This window comes from Nelumbo nucifera, chromosome 2 (assembly GCF_055504915.1).
Source record: "Nelumbo nucifera cultivar China Antique chromosome 2, China Antique-T2T, whole genome shotgun sequence".
NCBI lineage: Eukaryota > Viridiplantae > Streptophyta > Magnoliopsida > Proteales > Nelumbonaceae > Nelumbo > Nelumbo nucifera.
In genome coordinates, this window is record NC_142650.1 from 33,872,512 (window position 1) to 33,884,920 (window position 12,409).

General features: G+C 38.2%; 1 protein-coding gene across 2 annotated transcripts in view; it reads right to left on the reverse strand.

Moving 5' to 3' along the window:
• Positions 1-2,794: 2,794 nt before the first annotated feature.
• The window catches only part of LOC104603241 (AUGMIN subunit 8-like), a 35,556-nt gene continuing 25,941 nt past the window's right edge, over positions 2,795-12,409 (reverse strand). For both annotated transcript variants that reach the window (XM_010267219.3, XM_010267218.3), the window contains exons 6-7: positions 3,944-4,051; positions 2,795-3,127 (exon numbers count right to left, since the gene is read on the reverse strand). In XM_010267219.3, the coding sequence (XP_010265521.1) occupies positions 3,062-3,127; positions 3,944-4,051 (174 nt within the window). In that variant the 3' untranslated portion in view covers positions 2,795-3,061. The remainder of the gene's footprint in view (positions 3,128-3,943; positions 4,052-12,409) is intronic.

Genomic DNA, 12,409 nt, shown 5'->3' on the forward strand with positions numbered 1-12,409 from the left:
AAATTTTAGTAGAAACTATAAGAGCATTTGAAGTTAGGTCTTTAAGTTGAACGACAATATATACACTGCCACGTGCAACGTACATGCACTTTTACTAGTTATAATAAGTGTTTAAATCTCATACTTGCACGACACTACAGCTGCATATCAAATAGTAACTTCTAAACACTAATAAATTTCTAAAAACTTAAAACCCTATTCTTAAGACATATCCATGCTAAAAAATAAAATAAAAGACTGAAGCAATTCTAATATCCTATCATTAATAGCTTATTCACCGAGTCAGGGGCTCAGGTTTCCACGCCCCATTGGGGATACTATAATTTGGCCCAGGGTTTAGAAACGTTAATTAACTGGTATGAGCTTGCTAGCCTAGTCATGTAGGCTGCCATTGTTTATCTGTAAAATGAATGTAAAATTTTTCCGACCGAAATATTTTCTCTTACTTTTATCTTCTTACACAGAAAACTTTGCTGTTATCCTTTCTAATTCATTTTGAGGTAAATAATAAAGAAAGCTAAACTTCTACTGTAAAAGGGGCAACAAATATAGCTCAAATATTTCAGTACCTGAACAATAAATTCAACAATTATACATTGAAACAAATAGTGCCTTTGAGAATAAGGATCTGAAATGAAAACCTTCCATGTGGTGACTGGTGAATCTAGTGAGCTTGGGGCTAAAAAGCGTCTTAGAGCTTTTCCTATCTAGTCTCACTCTCTATTTTGAGATCTAAATAAGTTGGAAGTTTTCAATGGGGACCAATGGTTTGGGACCTAAAAATCGTGTGTCTCTTCATCCTCTGTCCATGCTTAGTTTCAGCCCAATATAAGCCTTGGCTTTATTTATTTATTTTTGTGGGATGGGCCCAAGCCAAGCAAGCCCAAAAATGTATGTATATGTGCATGTATGTGCTATAATATATTACCATATACATAATAACTTTTTAGATGTATTTATTTTTTTTTTTGCAAACTTGATTATAAAAGGGTCATTTACTAGAACACCCCTTATAGTTTGCAACCTATTTACTTAATTGATCTTTCATTAAGAACTATTTGTTTTGCCATCTTAAAATAGTAACATGATCACCTAAACTAAGTGAAAAATGTTCAAGGGCATGGACCCATGGTTGTTTATTTCAAAAAGTACCCTAAACTGAGTGAAAAAGGTTCAAGGGCATGGATCCATGGTTTTTATTCCAAAATTACCCTTAACAAATTTTTGTATAAAGAGTAAAATTGACTAAATAGAGAAAAATAGAATGATTGTCTATGTTTTACTAGGGGCAAAAATGACATTTTTATTTTTAATCTTTCAAGTAAATTTATTTAAATGGATGTTAGGGTTAAGACTATCATTTTCCACTTTCATCTAATAGAAGGCTGATTAAGTAAATCGATTGCAATCTATAAGAGATGTTTTAGTAAAACAAAAATTACAGGGTAGGTTTAAATAAATATGCAAAACTATAAGGAGTGTTCTAGTAAATGACCCATTATAAAATTAAATTAAAGTTTTATTTTTTAAAATACATAAATTTAAATATTATTAATTCATATGGGCCAGCCCATGACCAAGCCCAATGTTGGGGCCAGGCCGGGCCTAGGCAGACCTCAAGGACATTAGTGCCCCATAAAAACCCAACCCGGCCCATGATCATCCCAGCACCCTGCACTCTCACCACCCCCGACTCCCTACAAACTAGAAAAATTATTAAGACTGCATTTGTCATTCTTTATTTTAAATACACTTATGAACACTGAACCGTCTATCACGTATGCAATTGTCGATAGCCCGAGAGGTGATGGCCATGATGCATCTGAGTCGGTTGTCGGTTGACTTAAAATTCTTAAATGCTGGTTTTGTCCTCGAATGTCTGCCTCATCATCATTTATAAGGAACAGAGTAAAGACAAAAACGAACCACAGTTGATCCATTCACAGAAGATGCCAAGAGCTCAAGATCACAAGACGAAAAGAAGTATTTTCTGGGACTACGGGCTAGTCGTTGGAGGTGGAGGACCATAACTTCGCCATGTGTGCTGCCGATGGAGGAAAGGAAGAAGCCAAGGTTCCACAATGACCCTTTTGAACCTGGACAAAATTAGCTTCGAGTATGAATGCAACTGCTGTGAAATACATTTGGACACGGTACAATGCCAGCTTGGAGACACCCTCGTAGGAAATTTCTTGGATGTTTCTCAACATAACGCCAGAGTAAATTCAGTAAAAACCAATTTGTAAATCAATGATCTGTGGAAATGAAATGAAGTTGTTCACTTGTCCCAATTCCCAAGGCAGAATATCCCCTGATTTTGAAACCAACTGTTGATCAAGCCTTTTGGTAATGCAATATCTGGGTTCTGGCCTTCTGGGACCTGATTGAAATCTGAAAATATGAGAAATTGTTCACTCAGAAAAAAAAATGCAGTGATTACTTTAATGGAAAATTGGAAATTAATCAAATTATTGAAATCAAACTCACTGAGAACCGGACTCCTGGGAATTTCTCAAAATTTTCTCTCAAACCAAAGCTTTTCACCAGTTAAAGAGTTAGAAAAAAGGAAGAAAATGTAATGTTAAAAGCAGATGGCAAAATTGCAATGGAAGCAGGAAGCATTGCTCCACGTGCAATGTACCAGAAGACACGGTCTCTTGCCCAAACTTCAATTGTTTTCTACATGCAACAGCGTGGCCTGCTAGCATTTCTCACTATTAAAATACCACAAAATGTGATGGGCATAATGCCACCCATAGCTGGACGAACACCGATTTTGTACTTGGCTACTGCATTAGTTTTCTATTTTTTGCTTCATTTTGCATTTCCTTTTCATTTGAGTGATACAAAAATTACACGTGAAGAGAAGAGCACTTACAGCCCTTGGTTGAAGAAGAAAAAATTGAAATGGAATAAAAATAAAAATATAAAATTTTCATGACTGGTAAAAGATCAATTTACACTCATCTGGAACCAAGTGGGCACATCTCTCTCTCTTCCCAGTACAAGGGGAACCAGAAGTTTTCTTAGCCATCCGGAGAGATCACTCATGTTTCCATTCTCAAGATTTCCTCCTTGAAGCTTGCCGCAGTTGTATGAGGTGGGTTCTGAGGCTATTCTCCTCTATCTGCTTCAAGCAAAACACGAGTCTGGTTAAAGACTAATTCAAGGCATGATTTTTGTATTGAATTGCATACATATGCATCTACTGTGGTGAAAACTTACCACCAGAGGACAAATGAGAAGAATGAAACAAACTATTTTCTATTGTAACTTTATAGGGCTTATTATTTCAGAACATTCACCAGCTTGCTGATATGATCATTAAGAGTATACCACAATAAAAATATTGAGAAACCAAAACCTCAGGATTGCATTAAAAAGGTAGTCCAATGAGCTGCAAATTTACTACCATGTACCTTCTCTTTTCACTAGCAATGGCAGAACACTTTATTAAGAAAACAAAGACTGGAGGTTCAGGTGAAGAAGAGGATTCAAAAAGGAAAAAAACAATTAATTGTAATACCAGACTTTTCCTCAACAACCATTCTCCCTGCTATTAAAAAATCCCCAAAGAAGGTGCATGAGATATTCATGTTTGACAAAAAGGACACCTCCCCAACTAATCTTCAAAAGCTTCTTTTCAGATTAGACATAATCCTTGTATATTTACTCCTATTATAAGTGAGGGTACTTTTTGTATTTTCATGAGGGGATCTGCCTGGTACATAAGAAATGGGATGTGCCCAATTCAGCAGCAAAGAACAAGTTAATGGCAACAATGCTAACTCTTAGCTTCATGCCCAGACAGTCATTCCAAAATTTCAGTTAATTTATTTTCCTCTCTGCATTTTATTTCTCTCTCTTCTTGAACATGCAAATGTGCCACTCGATAGTATATCAATTTTTTGTGTGCGCTGTGCAAGCATATTTCCTTATTTACCTGCATTGCTGTGGTTGAAGCTAATAGATCTTCACACTCATCAAGCACAGCTCTTTCCTGTGTTGCTATATCAGCAAGTTCAGAAACAAAATGGTTTATCCCCTCCACCTATACATAAAAAGAGAATGTTCAATTTTCACTCTCCAGAATAATAATTCATTAAATTGAAGTCTACTTACTAAATACCAATATTCAAAACCCCATAAACTCATCTATAAATTTTAAAAGCACTGTTTTATATTGGTATCATTTAAAAAAGAAGTAAATAAATGCCAACTTATTGTAGTTCTTTTGAGTGCATGTGAATATGGGAGAAGCACAAGGACCACCAACTAGAGGTGAAGAGAAAAATAAACATTAAGAAACTCCCAGCCTGACCAAAGAAATGGACATAACATGCATAACCTTCCTGCCTCACTCATACCCTTTAAAGTAACTACAATATCACAAGAAACAAAGTGGACTAGAAACACCATCATGAGAGAATATTCAGTAGATATTAATAGCAAATTTTCCTTGTTCTGTAAGCATGGATTCTACTAAATGGACCACGTCTATGGTGGACAACTTGGTAGATTATGATACTGCACGATTCTTGAGGGATGCTTCTACTGATTATTTTCAATTTTTTTCTCCTTGACATATAGTATACATAATTGTAATATAGTTATTTTTCACCTACCAGCTTGCAGAACCCCCAAAATTTTCTCCCTAACCCTTAGAATGCAAGACATCTACATAAGAATAATTAATTCCATCTTTTCCTATGAAATCTCCTTCCATAGAAAAAATGAACTTCTACATGTGTTTTGTGCTCCTTCTTGTCTATGATGTTATAATTCATAATATATTGGAATTTTAATAGTCAATACATTTTGTAGACATGCCCTTACTTTCCATGTTTTCTTACATTTCAAGAAATCTACAATAAAATTCTGGTTCAAATCTTTGCAAATGAGAGAGATCAGGTTCAGTTTCAGTTGCTGCATTGGTATAGCTAGAGTAGCAGCAGTCCAGCAGTAATAGGTTCATTCTTTAATGCAGTTGCTTACCTATAAGGATGTAACACCAAATATTCAGCAGCAGAGAAAAATTCTAGAGAGCTATAGCCTCTCCTTTTGCCTATTCCTTTCAGACAGAAAACATGCAGTAGCATGTCTTGAAACTTAAAACCATTACCACAGTTCTTAGCATAACTTTGGTTTTGTCTATTGATAATTTTCTAGATTCCACCAAGGTAATAAAACTTTGAGAGTGAACATTTTATAAGCAAAAACAACCCTGGTATTATGATACTGGATTTGAGAATAATGGAAGTATTCTTCTCATGCATTCCTATGTCAAAGTTGTTTCCTTCTTGAAAGGTATGGGAATGCTATTGAGTGAATGGAAAAGGAGGCAACAGGCAACCTGTTGGTTTGATGGTTTCCATGCTGGGATGGGTTCGAGGGGTTGATGGAAATGATGGAGCACAGTATTTAAAATATATGTATTATGATGATTTGGTGAAAAATATGGAAAAACCTGGTCTCTATGGTGAGAAATCCCAAGGGGAGAAAGGTCAGCATTGTAGTTGATGATGACACCAATAAAAATATATTTTTTGTGACCTTGGAGAGAATTGAGTTCGTTGATCTGAGTTAGTCTCTGTTTTTAGATGAGAGCCATGGGTTGCTGGTTTTGGAGATATATTCTCATCTAGAGATTATGTACATGATAGAGATGGGCTTCATAATGGTTGTGGTGATGTGGAGAAAGTGAATCAGAGACTGACAGGGAGGTGGAAGGCTATATGGATTATGGAGAAGATTATATGGATTATTGAATGGGATAATTCCACCTCTCAAGGTAGATGATTTGAAAAGTGAAATATGGGATCTTTCTTTGCTTGAGGTTGCATTGAATTCAGGCAAGTGTTCAAGATGAGGATATGCTCATAGGTTGGATGCTTCTGATAAGAATGTTACTGCTGGAAGATGTATTTTGGAGGACTGTTATTAAGGATCAGTTTGGGAGGAGTACAAATACAAATATGTACAGTGCAAATACATACAAAATACAAGGTTTTGTACTCTACATATTTGTATTTGTACTCCTTCCAAACTGAGCCTAAGGGTCCATTAGTTCACAGCCAGAATTGGAATCAGAACCGGAATGGTCTATTCCCATAGTCTATTTGGTTCAGACAGGAATGGGAATGGAAATTGGAATAAGCTGGAATGAGATTTCATTCCCAAGGGAGGGGGAGGGAATGGCAATTCCCTCAAATGGGGGAATGCCATTCCACCAGGAATGGGAATGGGATTCTGATTCTGCCCAACCAAACAGTTGGGTCCATTCCGATTCCGATTCCAGACCCCTATTCCTGTGAACCAAACGGGCCCTAAGTTTCTATAGGAAGGCTGAGGGTTGATTTGGGCTGTAGAAGAAATGTTGGTGAAGGGATTTGTAACAATATTGACATGCTAGGGATAGCTCCTGAGAATGATAGTGTTAAGATGCAAGGGTGTGCTTTAGAAGAATCAATTGGTATTGATAAAGAGAAGTGGTTGACATCCACAGTAAGGTGGTTTAAGGAAGGGGACAACAACTCTAGCTTCTTCCATAGTTATGCCACAGGGAAGTGAACGAAATATATCATTACTAAATTGAAGGTAGGACAAAGAGAAGTGGTTGACAAGGAAGAAATATCTGATGCTGTCCTGAGTTATTCTAAAGAGTTGTACTCAGATGGAAGTAGGAGGCTGATGTTAAATAGCTAGGAGAGTTCAGTTCTATGAGAAGACAAGAAAGACTGGTTTGAAAGAGAATTTGAAGAGCAAGAAATCAGGGATGCTGTGTTTAATATGGATGGGGATAGATCTCCTGGGCCGGATGGATTCCCCATGTTCTTTTATCAGCTATGTTGGGACACCATAAAACAAGATCTTCTGGAGGTGTTCAAGGGTTACTTTCAATTGGCCATTGTGAACAAAAGTAACAATTCGACCTTCATTAGCCTAATCCCCAAGAAAGAAGGAACCTTAGATTTCAAGGACTTCTGACACATTAGCTTGATAGGGAGTATCTATAAAATTCTGGTGAAAGTCTTGGCAGGAAGATTGAAGAAAGTGGTGGGACTGATTATATCCTCCAACCAATAAGCTTTTATTAAGGGAAGGCAAATAATTGATAGCATCTTGATAGCCAATGGAGTATGTTGAATAAAGAAGACAACCAGGAAAGTTGGGTGTGGTAATCAAACTTGACCTGAAAAAAGCTTAAAACAAAATTGATTGGGGATGCCTCATGCAAATTTTGGAATCAAAAAGTTTTGGGAGAAAATGGATGAAATGGATAAAAGGGTGCATTGGCTCTACTTGGTTCTCAGTGATGATAAATGGAGAGACAAAAGATTACTTTAGTGCAGGTCGAGGACTTAGATAAGGTTGTCCTCTTTCCCCTCTACTATTCACTTTGGTGGTAGATATTCTTAGTCATCTGATTGAGAAAGCAAAGATGTTGAATTTGGTGAAAGATTTAAAAGTGGGGAGGGATGTAATCAACATTTCACATTTACTATCCGCAGATGATATTATCTTGTTCATGGAAGCAGATTTGGAAAATATTTTAATTTTGAAGTGGGTGATTAATTGCTTTAAATTAGTTTCAGTCCTTCAAGTAAATTTCTCCAAAAAGTAGCTTTGTGGGTATAAACATAACTAACTTGATTCTTGGAAAACTTCAAGGAGATCTTGGACTGCAAAGAGGACAAATTCCCTATTTCTTATTTGGAGATGCCTCTTGGTGGGAACCCAAGGAACTCAAGTGTTTGGGACCCAATTGTGGAAAAATGTGAAAAAATGTTGGCCATGTGGAAGAAAAACTATCTAAGGGGGGCATGCTCACTCTAATTAAAGCTTCTCTTGCTAATTTGCCTATTTACTTCATCTTGGTTTTCCAAATCCCGGTCAAAATAAAAAGCCAAATTGAAAATCTGTAGAGAGACTTTTGTGGGATGGTGGAGGGGAGAAAAGCAGTCATTTAGTAAGTTGGGATCAGGTGTGTAAACCAAAGGAAACATGTGGACTTGGACTTGAGCATATTAAGGAAAGGAATATTTCCATCATTGGAAAATGGTTGTGGAGATTTCCTATTGAAAACAGTGCTACACTGCTACTTGGACACCCATCATTAAAAACAAGTACGGAAAGGATGCAAATGGTTGGCATAGCAAGCTCCACTTGAATAGGGTCAAAGCCACCAGTACTTGGAAAGGTATCATATCTACCTACAACTTCATTCCTTTTATTGGATATAGAATGGGTAATGGAAATAGAATCAAATTTTGGACATACACTGGTGGGGTGAGCACACCTTGGCAACCTCTTTTCCTAAAATTTTCAGCCTTTCCCAATCCCAAGATGCCACCACCATTTCTTCTTGTCTTCCTACCTCCCCCTTGAAACAAACTGGAACCTTGACCTTAGAACCTCTGAGAGATGTGGAACTAGGTGAAATTGTTGATCTTCTGCATAGCCTTAGAGAGGTTTATATTTCCCCTCTCTTCCTTGACCACATCTAGGAACTTACCTTGTCAGTATGTTCTCTACAAAATCCTTCTCCCGGGCTCTTATCTCAGGTCACCTCAGCTCTAGATTCCCCTTTGAAAAGATCTGGTACCCTCTATCCCTCCCAGATTCTCTTTCTTTGTGTGGAAGTGTGCCTACAGAGAATTAATACTTGTAATCTCCTTTAGAAAAAACATAGAGGCAGACTACATATTTCCCTTCATGTGTGTGTTCTTTGCCTCTGGGAAAGTGAATTTGCTGATCATCTTCTCTTGCATTGTAAAATAACAAGAAGAATTTGGAGTCATTTTCTGGTTCTGGCAGGTTACAGTTGAGTTACCGGTTACCCCTGAACATATTCTAGAGTTTTTGTGGCAATGGCATGGCAAAGGACTTGGTAGGAGGGGCAAAATTTACTGGATAAAAGTAGCACATGCTGTAATGTGGGGAGTTTGGGAAGAAAGAAATAACTGCATCATTGTAAACGAATATAAATCCTATGAAGGGCTCATCTCTTATATTACCCACCTTTGTAAGTTGTAACTTGTGGGCTGTTAAACTCTGAGGTGTTCAGGGGTCTCTCTGTTAATGATCCATACAGAAATGTGGCAGAGATTTTACACTTTTCTCCAAGGACTTTACTTCCTTTCCATTCCAGAGATTTCAACTCTATTAGTTTAGTGACCAGCATTTACAAAAATCATTACAAAAGTTTTGTCCCAGAGAATTAAGAAGGTCCTTCCCTCTATTATCTCCCAGTTCCAAGTGGCCTTTGTTCATGAGAGGCAAATTATAGATCAGATCCTTATAGAAAATGAATGTGTGGAGCAGAGAAGAAAGGGGAGGAAAATGTTGTGATTAAGTTGGACTTAGAGAAGGCTTATGACCTTGTAGATTGGGAGTTCTTGATTGAAGTTATGAAGAAAGTGGTTTTGGGGAGAGATGGTGCAAATGGTTCAGAGGTTGTTTACAAAGTTGTCATTATTCAATGATTGTGAATGGAACTGTTGAGGATTTCTTTGGAGTCAAAAGGGGTTTGAGGCAAGGTGACCCATTATCCCCTTTTCTTTTCTCTCATGGCAGGTGTTGAACAGGTTTATTTTAAGAGTAGAAAGATTACAGTTATTTGAGGGGTGGAGTGTGGGTAGAGATAGAATGACAGTAACCCGCTTGCAGTTTTTTTTTTTTTTTTTGATAATTATAACCCACTTGCAGTTTGCAAATGACATCATTATCTTTTGTGATGGGAAGAACAAACAATGGTTCGAGAACCTAAGATTGGTGGTGAAATTATTTGAAAACCTCTTTAATCTGAAGGTCAATTGGGGGAAGAGCATGGTTGCAAGGCTTAATTTAGAGGAGTTGAGGGTGTGTGTATAGTGATTGGCCATTTAAGTACTTAGGGCTCCCCTTAGGTGTTAACCCTAAAACCAATAGGTTTTGGAACCCTGCTTTGGATAAAGTAGAGAAGAGGTTGGCAGCTTGGAAAAGAAATTACATCTCTCTTGGGGGTAGGCTGACATGATAAAGTCCACATTAGCCAATCATCCTGTGTTTTACATATCTGTTTTTAGAATGCCACAAGCAATTGTTAGGAGAATTGAGAAGATGATGAGGGATTTCCTTTGGGAACTTGGAGAGGGAAAGAAGGATCATTTGATTAGATAGGAGTCAGTGAGTAGAAGGAAAGTGGATGGGGGATTGGGAATTGGCACTATTGGTAAGAAAAACTTAGCCTTGTTTGGGAGTATTCATGGGCTCTCTGAGAATGGATGGGATGCTAGTATTCTGCACAGAGCTACTCTTGCTTCTCCATGGAAGACCATCCATAGTATTCTCTCTTTGTTTCTGTCTCATGTCAGGTTTGACCTTTCCTTGGGTAATAAGATTAAATTTTGGGAAGATCTCTGGCTTGGAGAGCCCCCTTTAAAGATGTGTTTCCTACTGTCTATGCTCTCTTTGACCGAAAAAGTAAGCCCATATCTGAGTTTGTTACTCGTTCAACTTCCCTCCGGTTTGATTGGAACTTGGGTTTTAGGAGAAACCCAAGAGAAATTGAGTTTCTTCCTGCTTCTAGACTTCTGAGTTTGCTGGAAGGGGTGGCTCTTGATAATCTATTGGGAATAAACATCTTTGGATTCCCAACTCTACTGGAAGCTTTTCTTGTGATTGCTTTTTTTGATGTGTTGCTTAGGGATTCTCCCCTTTGGGGTCCTTTCCGGTGAAGGAAGTATGGGGTGCTCCTATTCCTCCCAAAGTTAGTGCTTTCTGTTGAGAAGTCTTTTGTGGTAGCACTAACATTTGTGACTTGTTGAAAAAAAGAGACCCAACTGGTTTTTATCACCTAATTGATGCATCATGTGCAAATTGAATGGTGGGACTGCATTCTACCTATTAACCTCTTGTCCTTTGGCTTCTTGTATTTGGAATTGGTTCCTTCCTCTTTTTGGTTGCAGGTGGGATCCTCCTGCCAGCTTGGATAGATTGTTTGATATTTAGTGGTTTGATGCCCAAAGAAAAGAGATAAAATAAAGTGGAAATGCACAAGAGCTGCAATAATATGGACACTGTGGGAGGAAAGAAATGCAAGAATATTCAAGGAGAAAGAAAGAAGTAAGGAGGCCTGTTTTTCTGGAAGTATCTCCTTGGAGGAAGTGGCTAAAAAAGATGTAGAGATAGGCAAAAGCTTGGGTCTGTTTTTCTGGGGTGGTGAGGAAGTTGCTAGAAAAGCCTTTGAAGAGTTTGAGAGGAAGAAAAGGGAAGAAACTCTTAAGAAAAAGGAAAACAGAGGTGGGATGAAGATGTCGATGGTCAAGAGGAGGTGTTTGAAGGGGAAGATTAGGGCCTTGATTCTGCTAGGTTTGCTGATTCTCGTGTTGCAGCCGTATCAGTTGTGAAGCTGTCTGGTGTTTTGATCCTAGAGGTGTGTTCATGACTTCATTCCTTTGTGTCTTCAAGTCTGTAGTTGGTGGAGGTTCTAAGTCAGTAGTCATGTTTTCTCTTAGGAGGTGATAGCTTATCACCTTCCTTGTGTATTCTTCTTTTTTTATTAATGAAAATTTTATTTTACTTTTCAAAAAAGGAGGCCTAATTGAAACTATTACTCTTAAGAGTTTCACACCGGGTGAGGACCTTGGAGTTGTTTTCTAACGCCACACTTGATGATATTGTTAAAAAGTGGGGGCGTAGTTGCAGCTTCCTCTTCTAGAAAGACTAGAGCAGTGTTTTAAAATGTGGAGGTGTGACGCGAGGCGTTCCACTACCTAGAGGCGTGAGGCATAATTCAGAACGCAAGAGGCGTAAGCCTCCCGAATACAAGGAGGTGTAAGCCTCCTTGAGAAGAGGGGGGTTATGAAGAGGATGAAAAGGAAGGGGGATCTCATTTTTTCTTTATTTTTAATAAAAATCTTTTATATTAAGAAGAATAAAGATGCATAACAGTAGTTCAAACGCCCCCCAGCCGAAGGGGCAGGGGAAAACCATTTTCTTTCCCCTTATCTTTTCTTCCCTTCCCTTACTTTTCTTTTCTTTCCTTTTCTCTTTTTTTCTTCTCTTTCCTTTCCTTTCCTTTCCTTTCCCTTTCTTTTCTTTTCTTTCCCTTTCCTTTCCTTAGCTTTTTTTCTTTTTCTCTTTTTTTTTCTGTATTTTCATATCAGATGTGCATGAGGCGCAAGAGGCGTACGCCTCTAGCACGCCTCATGAGAAAAGCGCAAGAGGCGTATGCCTCAGAGGTGTTAGCGCCTCTGGCATACGCCTGAAGGCGCTTTGGGAGCGCTTCGCCTGGAGGCACGCCTCCAGAAATACGCCTCCCACGCCTTTTAAAACACTGGATAAGAGTTGCAAAAGAATGGTCACCTTCAAATAGAGGGTGGTGGAAGCTGAATTTTGATGGTAGTAGTATAGGTAACTCAGGGCC